At 38.7% G+C, this 16,168-nt stretch overlaps 1 protein-coding gene across 1 annotated transcript in view; it reads right to left on the reverse strand.

The window, feature by feature from the left end:
* Positions 1–16,168, reverse strand: part of PPP1R12A (protein phosphatase 1 regulatory subunit 12A) — a 150,147-nt gene that overhangs the window by 90,573 nt on the left and 43,406 nt on the right. Inside the window, exon 2 of the mRNA XM_059681167.1 lies at positions 7,384–7,514. Within this exon, the coding sequence (XP_059537150.1) occupies positions 7,384–7,514 (131 nt within the window). The remainder of the gene's footprint in view (positions 1–7,383; positions 7,515–16,168) is intronic.

Raw genomic sequence — 16,168 nt, forward strand, 5'->3', positions numbered from 1 at the left:
TGTGTATGATGTTCTATCATTTATCGACAAAGGAGGAGTAATATTTACTTTAAATAATACATTAAAAACCACACTAGGATAAAATATAAAATTAAAAAATTATAGGATGTGGCAGGAAATAGAGTGGTAGAACAGGGATTGCCATTAGAATCTGGTATTTTATATAAACCATAAAACAAAATTAAATTTTTTAAAAAACAAACTCTAAAAAATAAAAAAAAATTAAACAGTGAACTTAACAGCACACCTAGTTGGTGGTATAATCACACAAAATAGAACTATTTCAACTGATTTCTATACGGAGTAATTTGATGATATATTTCAACTGGGATACTTAAGGACAAAAAGAAATGAACCACCTTCCTCCTCCCCCTCAAACCCAACTAACCAAACTTCAAACTGCTTTTAGTAATCATATTGTTGCTGTTGGTGGTATTGCTGTTATATTACAGTGTAATGTATGTGTAACATCTGATGAAACAAATAGTAATTATGCGTTATTTTAATCTTGTAGTTCCTGGCAATGAAGTGGAGGAGAAAGGAAATATTGATATATAAGATAGAAGAGATTAAAGAACAACACCCTGCTGCTGAATTTGAATTGGAAACAATAACCAGTAGTAACAATGAGCACTTCTAGCACCCATTACAAGGAAGGGGATCCTTGGAAAAATGGCAAGTCTAGACTCAGGGCAGGAAATGTAAAACATGTCTGGAACACCTTGTAATACTAAAGTGCAAGTTTACTTTATCTGGTAATGTCCCAAGGACTCAGAAGCCAATATGAACAGACTCTTAATGACCAAAGATGGTATAATGCTGAACATTAATATGATACTCCCAAACTCACTTCATTTATACTTCCTCTAATCCACTCTGGAGAAGGGGCATTATTAATCTCTATTGTTAGTTTTTCCTAAGACTTCTACCTGATTCAAAGCAGGGAGAGGTTGAGGGTAATTATCTTGGTGAAAAGGTGAGATAATTGAGTCAGAATATGAAGAAATATCATTCATCTATTCAACTGGTTTCTGCTAGGTTACAGACCAGACACGAACTGTCTAAAAACTAAACTGTAACCTCATATTCTTTGTTCTACTATCTCCAACAAAAGTCAAAAATTTAGAACTCACTGTAGCCCAATCAGCTTCAAATTCTTAGAGTAAACCATCTCCTTCACTGTTTGCTTCGGCTCATTTCAATAGGGAAGAATTAGCACTATTCTGTGTACAATGCAGTTGGTAAAGGAGGATGTAAACAATTGATGTGTTAGAGATGATGATGAATCAGCCAGGAATATCAGAAAGGTTTGAGTTTGGTAAAAACCGATCAAGTAAAGAAATGAGGCAAATAACTGCTGTGTGCAAAGACACTATGATGTGAACCAGAAAGGGCTGTCAGGAAACTAAAAGTAGTCCAGTACTGACATAGTGAAAAACGTGGAAAGCAATATGAGAAGTAAGAGCTACGAAGATGCCTGATCATTCCCAAATAATCATATTTTTTCATAAATAATATTAATCATAGAGACTACGTAGCTTGGCCAAGGGCACAAGACTAGCGAATGCAGAACCAGGATTTGGAACAAATTTATCTCCAAATATTTCATTTAGCAGAGTGACCCATTTTCCAAGGTTATTCCTGGTTTGTAACAGTTGTCTCTACATTAGTATTAATGGGGCCTTTTACCCTAACAAGTGCTCTGATTTGGGAGATATCTTCACCCTATCTCTTACGCCACCACCAGGCTATATCTTTCTAGGCCCAAGAAAACTAGGGTTTCATTAACTTCTCACATTTATTAGTGGAATTAATTGCTGAAAGAGATAATGCTGATAAAAATAATCATGCATTTGGAAAAGTTTGGGGCTATCACCTTAACAAATAACCCGTTATATACTAATTTCTATAAACATTGTCATAATTTAAAAAAATTCTTATGGCAAAAAAAGAAAAGTCATTATTTTCTAATTTTAATTTGGTTCAGAGACACTATGTATTATACTTCAGCCATAAATTCTAACATCCGATAGGAAGGTAGTTAGATGAGCAAAATTCTAGTCAAGCTTAGTCAAAATAGGACCTAAGAAGCTCATATTCCATATCCCATCTCCCCAAAAATAAAAAGTTACAGTTACTCTATTGAAAATGTAACATTTGAGCAGACTGTTCACCCCCCTCACACTTGTTTACTGGCATGTAAAAAACTGGATATGCCAGATTCTTGCTTTTCCAGAGTAGACAGAGGCAAATATTAAGCCAGGCCAATGGAAGTACCTTAAGAGGAAATAAGCTGTAGTCAGAGGGTTCCCCTCCCTTGACATACACAGAATACGGAGAAGATAATTTCCACTCCTCGACCAATTTTTATTTTGCTCTTGGGATGGGCATATGGAAAAACACAATTCAGGAGCTGTGGTGATCATCTTGCACTAAGCGGGGGGACAGGGTAGGAATAAGGTCTGTATTTGGGAAAGTCAGATGAAGAAAAAGCCTGAAAGACCCCAGGCCCTAGATCAGCCGTGGGCAAACTACGGCCCGCGGGCCGGATCTGGCCCATTTGAAATGAATAAAACTAAAAAAAAAAGACCGTACCCTTTTATGTAATAATGTTTACTTTGAATTTATATTAGTTCACACAAACACTCCATCCATGCTTTTGTTCCGGCCCTCCAGTCCAGTTTAAGAACCCATTGTGGCCCTGGAGTCAAAGTTTGCCCACCCCTGCCCTAGATCAGTGGTCGACAAACCGCGGCTCGCGAGCCACATGCGGCTCTTTAGCAGAGCTCTCGAGTGTGGCTCTTCCACAAAATACCACGTGCGGGTGCGCACGTACAGTGCGATTGAAACTTTGTGGCCCATGCGCAGAAGTAGGTTTTCGGCCTGGGCGAGTCTATTTTGAAGAAGTGTTAGAAGAAGTGGGGGTGCCGGTCGGTTGGCTGACAGGAGACGCGGTGCAGGCAGGCCGCGGGATACGGAGCGTGGGGGAGGTACGTTGTTTTGAGGTACGTCTGCTGAGGTCGACCCCTTCCAACTCTCCCATCTACACTCGGCTATCTGAAATAAGTATACAAGATGAGTATGGATGGGAGCGTTGGAAGGGGTCGACCTCAGCGAAAGTACCTCAATCAGATTGAGGACGTTTTTAGCAAAGGCCAGCTTAGGAGTACCCTAATTAAGTTAATAACAATGTACCTACCAATATAGTTTAAGTTAAAAAAATTTGGCTCTCAAAAGAAATTTCAATCGTTGTACTGTAGATATTTGGCTCTGTTGACTAATGAGTTTGCTGACCACTGCCCTAGATGATCATCAAGCAGTTTTATAAACCTCAATGCCCTTCCTCTTAAGTATCCTATCTAATAAAAGAGAAACATGGTAATTGGCGTACGTCCGCTACCCTTCCCATTGGCTAATCAGGGCGATATGCAAATTAACTGCCAGCCAAGATGGCGGCCGGCAGCCAGGCAGCTTAAACTGAACATGAGGCTTGCTTGCTTCAGTGACGGACGACTCCAACGTTCCCCGCCTGCCTTGCCGGCCTCTGAGCTTGCAGTTTGAACATTGTAACAAATATAGAAGCTAAACAAAACCCCAGAAACCTGCTTTCAGCGAGCTGGGATCTCAGAGCTGGAGTTGATACAGAGTTTCGATTATAGAACCTAAACAAACCAGATACCTGCTTTCAGCAGCTGGGGCCTCAGAGCTGGAGCCAAGCCTCAGAGCTAAAGCTGGCCCAGAATAAAAAAGAAAAAAAAAAAGAAAAAAGGAGCGGTTGGGAGCTTCAGTCCCAGCCTGAAAACAGCCCTCAGCGCCTCACCCAGACTGGCCAGGCACCCCAGTGGGGACCCCCACCCTGAAGGGTGTGTGACCAGCTGCAAACAGCCATCATCCCCTCATCCAGGCTGGCCAGGTACCCCAGTGGGGACCCCCACCCTGATCCAGGACACCCTTCAGGGCAAACCAGCCGGCCCAACCCGTGCACCAGGCCTCTATCCTATATAGTAAAAGGGTAATATGCCTCCCAGCACCGGGATCAGTGTGACAGGGGGCAGCGCCCAAACCCCCTGATCGCCCTGCGGCTCTGTGTGTGACAGGGTGCGGGGCCACAACCTCCCTATCTGCCCTGCTCTGTTCCTGACAGGGGAAGGCGCCCCAACCCCCTGATCGGCCCTGCTCTGTGCCTGATAGGGGGAGCTCCCCAACCCCCTGATCGCCCTGCGGCTCTGTGTGTGACAGGGTACAGCGCCCCAACCCCCCCCACCCCACGGGCCCTACTCTGTGTGTGACGGGGTAGAGCCATAACCTCCCCATCGGCCCTGCCCTGAGTGTGAGAGTGGCGGCGCCCCAACCCCCTGATCGGTCCTGCTCTGTGGGTGATAGAGGGCGGTGCCCCAACCCCCCCACCCCACAGGCCCTGCTCTGTGTGTGACGGGGTAGAGCCATAACCTCCCCATCGGCCCTGCCCTGAGGGTGACAGTGGCAGCGCCCCAACCCCTGGATTGGCCCTGCTCTGTGCATGACAGGGGGTGGCGCCCCAACTCCCCAATCGGCCCTGCTCTGAGCCCGACCAGGGGCTGAACCTAGGGATTGGGCCTGCCCTCTGCCACCCGGGAGCAGGCCTAAGCCAGCAGGTTGTTATCTCCCGAGGGGTCCCAGACTGCGAGAGGGCACAGGCCGGGCTGAGGGACTACCCCCCCTTCCCCCCGAGTGCACAAATTTTTGTGCACCGGGCCTCTAGTATATTATTTATAATTATAAAAGCCTAAGCGACCATTACAACCAAACAGACAACTGTACAGGCTGCGTGGGACGACTAGGCCGGCAGGGGGGTTAGTGAGGGATGACCAAACAACTGAACAGCAGGCTGTGTGGGGCAACCAGGTCCGCAGGGGGGGGGCAGTTAGGGGTGAACAGGCCGGGGGGGGGGGAGTTGGGGGCAACCAGTCCAGCGGGGGGGCAGTAAGGGGCAACCAGGCCAGTGGGGGGGGGGAATTAGGGGCAACCAGGCTGGTGAGGGGGTGGCAGTTGGGGGCAACTAGGCCGGCGGCTGGGGGGGGGGGGGGAGGGCAGTTGGGGGTGACCAGGCCAGCAGGAGGGGGCCATTAGGGACGATCAGGCAGGGAGGCAGGTGAGCAGTTAGGAGCCAGCGGTCCCAGATTGTTAGAGGGTTGTCCAACTGCCAGTTTAGGCCCTAAGGATCGGGCCTAAACCGGCAGTTGGACATCCCCTGAGGGGTCCGGGATTGGAGAGGGTGCAGGCTTGGCTGAGGTGAACCCCTCCCCCGTGCAGGAATATCATGCACCGGGCCTCTGGACCTCTATAACAAGAGCTCTTATTCTTTAGGGCATTTTAAACTTGATATACTCACTTGCAGCTAAAATCATCCCAACTGCCACAATGGGTTATCAATCAAGTCTACAAAAATTATTCCATAGGAAATTATTCAGGACAATTATTATCTTTTCAAACTCAGAAGCATAAATCAAAAAAGAAAACACAAGGATTAAACATCTAAAGAAAGAAATTGGGTTTTCATTTTCCCAGGAGAGATAAATAAAATAATGGTCAAAAGTTAACACATATGAGTACTTTCTATGTGCCAAATACGCTTAATGAGTTATGTCAGTTAACCCTCACAGCAAACCTAGGAAATACCATTCCTATTCTATAGAGGAATAGAGGAGAAAACTGAAGCTTATTAAAGTTAAGCAAGGTCATACCACTTGAGTGGTTAAAGAAGCCTTCATAATCCACCTCAGTCAATCTCAGTGTCTAAGTACCAACTATTTAAGAACAGCTAAAGATAAATGCACATTAGCTATTTTTTCTATAATGAAGAGATACAAATCCTCTGATGAGCATGAAAAGAACAGAAGGAGTAAGGAACTTGAGAACCATGATTATAATTATGAACAACCACTATTGTTTTGCAATGGCAAAAAGACCTTCTTTTATTTATTTTTTAAATATGTTTTTATTGGTTTTTAGAGAGAGAAGAAGGGAGAGGCAAAGAGAGAAACATCAATGATGAGAGAGAATCATTCATCAGCTGCCTCCTGCACGCCCTCTACTGGGGATTGAGCGCAAGCTGGGCATGTACCATGACTAGGAATCGAACTGGTGACTTGTTGGTTCCTGCGTCAATGCTAAACCACCAAGCCACACGGACCAGAGAAATCACATAAAGAAGGCAAGGCCCAGAGAGAAGAAACAAATTACTAAAAGATGTCATGCAGTTAGTGTTAAGAGTCAGTAATCAAACCCAATGCAGAGCTTTTGATTCCAAGGTCAGAGCACTTTTCATTTCACCAAACACTGCCTCTCCTTTAAATTGAAGTATCATATCTTCAATATACATGGTGTGTTTGTGTGTGTGTGTGTGTGTGTGAAATATACAAAGAAATAAAACTGAAAGTTTACTAATAGAGATTTACAAAGTTAGCTGAAAAGCTTTGATGTGAGCAGACAGACAATAAGTGTTTGTAGTGTTGACACAAAGTAAGAAGAAAAACAACTGAATAAAAACATTATTTTGTCAAGATATTCATACTTCCTGTTAAAAGCTTAAATAATTGAATTTTCTTAGAAAGTACCCACTCATTAAAGGTAGTTAATACAATGACTCTTTCTCACTGAATTTGGAAGTAATCTTAATAAAAACTAAACAAGCATAAATTGACTAAATGGAGAACTATGTATCATATTCTCACTATAACAAAGTAACCAAATTGAAAATTATCGTTAATGTCCCCTAACAATTCATAATTACATAGAGATAGACTTGAATTATTTGACAATCCTGTACATGTATTCAAAAGAAAAGGAGATGGGGGTGAAGCACGTGTACAATCAATTACAGTGGGGCCTTGACTTACGAGTTTAATTCGTTCCGTGACGGAGCTCGTAACTCAAATTACTTGTATGTCAAATCAAAAAGTGAACGAGTGAGACACGTGATGCTGGGCTGATGTTGTGGCATTCACTGTGACGTTCGCTGTGCTAACTAGCGGTGGGGTATCTGAAGCTGGCTCGTAACCCGAATTTTAGCTCGCAACTCAAAGCAAAAAATCGGCCGAGAGACGGCTTGTATCTCAAAAAACTCGTTAGTAGGGACACTTGTAAGTCAAGGCCCCACTGTACTCACATTAATACAAAGTACCAAAAGCGAGAGGTGGGGAGACAGGGTGAGGATCTCATATGGGTATCAATGAACTCAGTATTAGGATTCCCAAGAACCATTTATTCTCTTTCCTGGGAAGAATAATTTTCATTAATTACAGTAATATAACATGTTGCTCACTTACCTTTAAGAATAATTTCTGTAAAATCTAAGGTCTCTATAATTGTATTTGAATAAAAGTAAACAGAGAACTGGCTTACTCTGCAATATCGAGATATCCACAGGAAGCAGCTGCGTGTAGTGGTATCCAGCCTTCATTATCAGGTTGATTAATATTTGCTCCATTTTCTACCAGAAACTTCACCATATCGACATTGTCATCAATGCAAGCCTAAAAACACAAAAAATTACAAAAAGATTTGATTCAACACTCCTAATAACTTAATAATGCAACAGAATTCCTACTTTGCAGCCTTTATAATATAAATATTCTCTGAAAATTAGTCTGTTGCTATTTTGATTGTACTGCCATCAAACAGGCCAATGTACTAAGAATTTAAATTGTAAGAGTCCTTAATTAGATACATGTACAACAGTAGTATATGTGATTAGACAATGCCAACCCCATGGGAAAAACAAGTACATTTCATTAAAATGAAAACAATCAAAACTTTATAACTAAGCACCAAAAATATCCTCCATAGCAATGGTTCCCAAAATGTGGTCTGCTAAGGGGGGAGACATCCTTTTAGAGAGCTGACATGGTCAAAACCATTTTTAAAATGATACTAATGGTATTTCCCTTTTTCACTGTGTTGACATGTGCACTTAAAGGTGCAAAAGCACTAGTGGTAAAACTGCTAGTACCTTAGCACAAATTAAGGCAGTGGCAAAAACAAACAAAGAAACAATCACTGTCTTTGCACTATGCCCACAATTTTAAAAAGGCTATTTTTATTTATGAATGTCCATTACAAAGCAGAGCAAATCATAAATTTTATTAAATTTTCATCCTTAAATATACATCTTTTTAATCTGTGGAACTAGATGGAAGTATGCATATAAAGCACTTCTTATAATAACAGTCCTGACGAAAGCACTTATGAAGCTGAGATGAAAGCTGAACCTGCCCCTTTTTCCAATGTAACATTTTTTTAATTAAATAACAAACCACCGTTAGCCTAACTTAGATTTTTGACAGAAAGTTTCTTGAAAATGAATAAAGTAAGCCTGTCATTTCAAAAAAAAAACAACTAACAGTATTTGTTGCCAATGATAAATTCAAGCTTTCAAAGAGAGCAAATAATTAGTTATCTTAATTTTAAAATGTTAATTATGTAACATAGGTAAAGTATTACTATTTTGTAATGAATACTTAAAATCCTCAATTTTAACTTCTAGTATTGTAAACATTAATACATACAATTCACATAAACAAAGCTCTTTCAATAATTTTTAAGTTTCTCTCTCATCGATGTTTCTCTCCCTTCCTCTCTCTCTAAATAAAAACATTTTAAAAATTATATTATATTAAAAAGTAGTTTATGCTATTTGAGCGGCTTGAAATAACAGAACTATTTATAAGCTAATTGTTAATTTTTCTTGAGAAAAGATATTAAATTATTTTCTCCTATTTTGCGAAGAGGCTCCAAAGCAGTATTCTGATTTTTATCATCAATATAAAACATACTCTATTTAATAAATGTATCTAATACAAATATGATTACTGGTTTTAAAAATGGAATATGTTAAGAAAGAAAATATGATTCTACATAATAAAAGCATAGTATGCAAATTGTCCCCTCTACCGAAGTTCTTCTGGAAGTTCGACCAGAGAGCAGGCCAGCCAGGGGAAGGAAGGGAGGCCCCGGCCAGCAGCTGGCAGCCACTAGGGACATTACCAGTGCACGAATTCCACGCACTGGGCCTCTAGTTCTTTATAAAAGGATATGGGAAAATGTTCACAATATATTAAGTTTTTATTTTTTTTTAAAATTTTAAATATATTTTTATTGATTTCAGAAAGGGAAGGGGGAGAGAGATAGATAGAAACATCAATGATGATAGAGAGTCATTAATTGACTGCCTCCTGCCCGCCCCCCACTGGAAATCAAGCCAGCAACCCAAGCATGTGCCCTGACCGGAATCTAACCATGACCTCCTGGTTCATAGACTGACACCCAACCACTGAGCCACACTGGCTGGGCTTTTTTTTTTTTTTTTTTTAATTGATTTTTAGAGAGAAAAGAAGGGAGAAGGGGAGATAGAAACATGGATGAGAGAGGAACATCACTGACCGGCTGCCTCCAGCACGACCCCTACTGGGGATCTAGCCCACAACCTGGGCATGTGGGCTAGGAATTGACCAGGAATTGAACTGGTGACCTCATGGTTCCTGGGTCTACACTCAAAGGCTGAGCCACACCACCCAGACACAATATATTAAGTTTTTAAAAGAGGATACAAAACAAATTGCCTAATGAGTCCAATTTTACTAAAATTATATAAACAAAATGACTAGAAAAATATATGCTAAAGGTTAATAGTGATTATCATTGGTTGTGAGACTGAATAATTTTTATTTTCTTCTTCAAATTTTCTATATAAAGAAACAACCAAATTGCTACTGAAAGTGTAAAATTCATTTAACTCTTTCAGAAAAAGCATTCAACAGTATCTACTAAAAAGTGTATATAAATGATAAATAAATGGTATGGACTATATGTGGGGGGTAGAGATTCTATTCATGTAATAGAATTCTATGCATCAAGAAATAAAGAACATCAAACAAAAATAACTACTGCTACCGTCAACAACATGAATTATCCTCACAGACATATAGATGAGTAGAAAAAGGCAGACACAAAGGATATAATATACTGTAAGTTTCGCCCTGGTGGGTGGTGGGTTCAATTTCCAGTCAGGGCACATACCTAGGTTGTACGTTCAATCCTTAGTTGGGGCGCATATGGGAAGCAACCAATCAATGCTTCTTTTTTTTTTTTCTCTCTCCCTTCCTCTAAAATCAATAAGCATATCCTTCTTGGGTGAGGATAAAAAACACATAAAAAACATACTGTAGGTTTCCAGTCAAAGCTAATCTCTGGTGGTTAAGCTCAGAATCATGGTTAAATGTATGGAAAACTGATGGGAGGGGCATGAGGAAGCTTTCTGGAAGATTGGAAATGTTCTCTACCTTTCTGATTTTTTACTTAGACATTGAATACATGTAAAAATTTATGGAATTATACACTTAAAAGCTGTGTAGTCTATTGTATATAAATTATACCTCAATTTAAAAGAAAAAATAATAGGCTGCCATTTATTGAAAGCCTACTATGTATTACGTCCAGTATAAGACATTTACCTTTTTCTAAATTGTACATGCTAAAATGTCTATCTGCTGCCTCCTGAAGCTTCACATATCAAATGGAATTACTCTTTTAATGGTTAACCTTTAAATATTATAAAAACCTTCCCCCTTAACAATTATCACACATTTTAGGCTAAATATGCCTAATTCCTTTAGCTACTCTTCATATTATATATGATAAAAACTATATAGTACACCCCAAGGCCCTAGGAACACAGAGGATGGAAAAGGTCATATTATAATATGGGAGACTAGTCCATAAATAACAACGATCATGTAAGGGCATTAATAGCAGCGGGTAGAAAGTTCTAAAATATCACTAGTGACATAAAAAGATATTCTTTTGCCAGGCCAGTGTGGCTCAGTGGTTGTGTGTCAACCTGTGAACGGGGAGGTTGTGGTTTGATTCCTGGTTGGGTACACGCCCCAGTTGCGGGCTCGATCCCCTAACGGGGCTGTGGAGGAGGCAGGCAATCGATGATTCTCTCTCATCGATGTTTCTATCTCTCTCCCTCTCCCTTCTTCTCTCTGACATCAATTTAAAAAACCTTATTTTTTTTTTTAAAAAGGTAGTCTTTTAACTCGAATGGTCCATATAGTCTCTTTGAAAAATATATATTTGAGGAAAGTTTTGAAGATTACATAGGAATTGTTCACTTAGAAAGTTAACTGGAAGGAACTTCAATGAGCAAATGCACTACGATTTTTAAAAGAAGCATGGAATAACCAAACAGCAAGTCATCCAGTGGTAGAGAGTATCTATAAATTACAAAACAGGATAAGGCTAGGTCATAAAAGGTCTAAATATAGTGTGTGTAAAAGATTTGAATATAATGCAAAGGTGACTGGATTGGATACAAAGGTTGTATTAACCCTTTGCGGTCGTATTAAATTTGGACATGGGTGTCGTACTGGTCGGAATTAATTTCCATTGAAAGAGCAGTGATACATGCAAGATTATGAAGGATAAACAAGATTTATTAATTCTTTTTTGGAACTACGTCACTACTAGTAGAATCACTACAAACGTTATCACTTTCTACGTCAGAGTCAGTATTCAAGGTGCCAAAATAAAACTCTTCATCGTTACTTTCAGATTCGCAGTACACTTCTCTCGGTAACTTTCTTTTTGCCATTTTGGAGTATTATTTTGAAATATCTTAACAAGCGAGAATGCCTAATTACAGTTAAACGTAATTTGTAAAGCTTTATTTGAAATTCTGCGAAGTATCTCCGAAGCTTGTCGATTTCTTCACTCTCAAAAGGCGACTGACTCGCCACGGTGTTTTGCATGGCGAGTGTGGAATGACCACGTTTGTTTATATTGAGTTTCGATATCTCCGATTTGTCGGGAAAATGTTTTGGTTTGTGACAAGGTCGCTTAGACACTTAAGAGCTTTCGGAGAAATTATGAACTGATACATGAATGAATGGAGTTAAGATTCGTACGGTTCCTTGCTGTGGTGGCTGAGAGCAGACATACGACTGGAACGGTAAAAAAGCTTTGGTGGCTGAGAGTAGACAAACGACCGCAAAGGGTTAAATCTGCTTTCTATTTCTACACATCAGGGAACCTGCTACATTGAGCCACTGAATTGACAGTGGCTCAATTCAGCAGTAGGGAGAAGTAGTAGAAAACATTTTAGAATTTCAAGATGATGTTTGAAAAGCTATTCAGAGTTTTTAAGCAGAGGGAGTGACATGATCAGATCAATATTTCAGAAAGAATACTGAAAGCAATATGAAGAGGGAAGAGTACTCAGACTGGATCTATATTTTAAAAAACTTAGGAGAAAATGTGCAAGATTAATTAAAGATTAAGTATGAAGAGTGAAGGACAGAGAGAAGCCATTCATGGAAATAAATACCACAGATTCAAGGAGCAGTTTGAGGAAAATAAGATGATTTTTAGCTTTGGATATGCTGAATTTATAGGTATCTGTATCTCTATCCAATCACCTGTATCTAGTGGCCAACTGGATACGCAGATCTTTGAAATAAATGTGGGATGAAAGTATCCATTTGGGGATTATCTGCATTAAGGTAATAATGAAAACAATAGCACCTGAAGTCACTCGGAGAGAATGCAGAGAAGTGACCATGGAAACATTAAGAGAAGGGTTAGATTAAATTATGACCAGTAATCTTACTTGGAAGACAAAGACATTTGTGGTATTTTATTCATTAGTTAAAGAGATACAAAGTTCTCAACGTAAGGAAGACATATATACACAAGTAGATGATTATATCAAAAGGAATGTGATAAATACAATTACAGAGCTGTGCACTGCTTATTGTGGAAGCTCAGAAAAAAAAGAACTAAGCAATAATGGTGGTAGTCAGGAAATATTTCCTGGAGGAGGCTCTACACCTAAGCTTAACATATGAATAAGTGAAACCTTTCCTGGTGTATAAAGAGTCAAAGTCAAGATACATGATGACGATAAAGGTAGGCAGAATCCAGAATAGTCTTATTTGCTTTATTGTATGAATAATACTTTGAGATTGAGGATAAAATATTTTCAGGAGGAATGATTAATTTTTAAAGTTTCTCCATTTTAGGAAGGTGAATGACTATGGTAGTTGAAAAACTTTTATTTTTTTCCAGTATAATGTAAGAAAAACCGGCAAAAATACCTAATGTAGTTATTGTTAAATATGATTATTTTGTTACAAGCTTTTGAAATGTTTAAATATAAATTAAATGCTAAGAACAGTCACAAAATATACATTATATAAGAACCTCAAGTTTGTGGTGTAAATTGTTCCAAGTATTCTCTTGAGCATTTATAAAGCACAGTCAAGAAACTGGCAAAGCTTTCTCATAACAATATTGTTGCTAAGAGAATCAAAAGCTAGCACATGCAGCACGTTAAGAGACACATGATTTGCTGACTTTAAATATTTGACTAAATATGGAAAGAAACAGAACTCAAATATACGTGCAAAATATTATCTGACATGGTCTATCTTGAATTTTTCTTGAACACATATCCAGAGCAATTACAAATAATAAATGGCTGTGTGAAGACACTCTGTCTTTTTAAATCCAGGTAGAGGCAGCTTTGTCAACTTGAACTGTAAACGAATTCAATAAACTAGTTTAAGTATATAAGTCATCTGTTTTTATTTTAAAGGGGGCCTATCATTTTTCTCAGGTAATTAGCTGAAGGACAAACTCTGTTCCCCACACATTTTAAGGAAAAAGCTGAATAATGAAGCTGAACAACATTGGCTCAAAATAGAGTCCATGGCTTAAAGACAGATTTTGGGTAGGGCATGCGTATCTTTAAAAAATCATTAAATTTCATTCCTAGAAAAGATAAAAACAAATGTGTTTAGCAACTATGGAATTCAATTGAGTAAAATCATGATTTCAAATTTAGCAGCTTCTGAAATATATTCTGATAGTGTTATATTCCTTTTCATGAAAGCGGTTTTGTTAAAAGTACACTCTGTCTGGGATTAATCCAGTTTGCCAATAGTGTCACTGGATAAATTACTTAAAATTCTGTGTAGCACAGTTTGCTTTGGAAAAGGAGAATAATGGTACCCACCTCAAAAGTTTACTATGACAAATATATGAATTAATACATACAGCACATAGAGAGTAGTACCTGTCAAAAACTAAGTGCTACGGTTTGTATCAATACATATGCTATGTGCTATATCATCCATTTAAATTTTTCTTTTTTCTATTCTTATCCAAAACTTACTTTTTCATTCCTCTATAAATTGCAAAACAAAATTAAATGGTGGAGAGTTGTCAAATATTCCTTTTAGTACTACTACTTTTGGTAAAAGTCCCATCCACCAATGATTTCTAAGAGGGTGATTAACTTTTAACCTTAGAAATATCTTCCAAACCCCCTTCAAACACTTTTATATATATAAGTTTTATATAAGCTTATTCATACAAATTATATACAATGCAGAATAAAGCAGAAGAAAAGATTTAGTTGTATAAATGCAATTATAACAACTTAGGTGAAAATGTGATTTTAGTGAATTAGTTGAAATGCTTACAATTTGTGCCTAACCATTAGTAACAATTACTGATAAATAATAGACAAATTAACTTGAATAGAAAGTTCTCTATATCAATTTATATTTCCTTGAAACAACTCTTTGACTCCTTAGTAAGGAAAACTCAGTTCTGTTCAACTGGTGGGAGCAGAAATTTGTAGATACACTAGAAAATTGACAATGCCCTAAGCCAGGGGTGGGCAACCTTTTTGTGAGTGCTTGCCAAAACCAGCAAAATCTCTGACTCAAAATTCTTCTGAGTGCCAACCCTAATTTTTTGAGAACATGTTACACCTACTTGATATCTCTTAAGGTGTACGTATGTGAAGAACCTTGAAGAAATAATAAAATTCTTTTGAGCGACAAAAGCACAGTATATGACAGTGATGGCAAACCTATGACATGCGTGTCAGAGGTGACACACAAACTCATTTTTTTGGTTGATTTTCCTTTGTTAAATGACATTTAAATATATAAAATAAATATCAGAAATATAAGTCTTTGTTTTATTATGGTTGCAAATACCAAAAAATTTCTATATGTGACACGGCACCAGAGTTAAGTTAGGGTTTTTCTAAATGCTGACACGCCGAGCTCAAAAGGTTCACCATCATTGGTATATGATGATGAAAAATACATTTATTTTTTAATATATACATATACACTGATAGTCCGACAGAAAACTTTATGACTCCGTTTGATATTATCAGTGGGACTTTTGCTGCTGCATCACTGATGACAGAGATTTTACATCAGGTTTATATTTCGTGACCTTCAGAGATATGCACGAGCTACTACTTTCATCCTTCAGGCTACTCCTATTACGAGATTTAACAAAATTCATCACTGAGAACAAAGATTCACAAGCGTATGTGGACGAAACCAAAACACTGGTCGGATCTAGGAAGGCAGAGGCATAGAAATTGCTCTTCCCCTCTCTCGTCAATCCATGTCTATGGTCTTTAGGATAACTTGTTATGTAAAATTATTTATTTATCTAAGATGCACCTACACTGAATTTATCTGAAAAATAAAAAAGTCGATATTAAGAAAAAAACTGTAAATGGAAGATTATAAGAGAGGGTTTCACATGCCAGCAAAAGTTACTGGCATGCCATGTTTGGCACGCATGCCATGGGTTGCCCACCCCTGCCCTAAGCATTCTGAGTGACAGATGTCAGTGAGTATGCTTAAAGAAGAACAACTGAAGATATATAAGCAAGGTTTTGTTCTATTTTAAAGAAAACTGAATTGGATACATCAAAGAAGAACTATGGGTATGGTTTATACAAAACAATGAAAAACTCCAAGTAGTACTCCCATACTAAAAATAAAAAATAAACACCTTGGTTTTGCATTAAGACTGGCAAATAAGCCGAAACCGGTTTGGCTCAGTGGATAGAGCGTCAGCCTACGGACTGAGAGGTCCCGGGTTCGATTCCGGTCAAGGGCATGTACCTGGGTTGCGGGCACATCCCCAGTGGGGGATGTGCAAGAGGCAGCTGATCGATGTATCTCTCTCATCGATGTTTCTAACTCTCTCTATCTCTCTCCCTTCCTCTCTGTGAAAAATCAATAAAAATATATTAAAAAAAAAAAAAAAAAGACCGGCAAATAAAAGAGCATGTATAATCTTAGGAGGTCAT

This window comes from Myotis daubentonii, chromosome 2, assembly GCF_963259705.1.
Source record: "Myotis daubentonii chromosome 2, mMyoDau2.1, whole genome shotgun sequence".
Classification (NCBI taxonomy): domain Eukaryota; kingdom Metazoa; phylum Chordata; class Mammalia; order Chiroptera; family Vespertilionidae; genus Myotis; species Myotis daubentonii.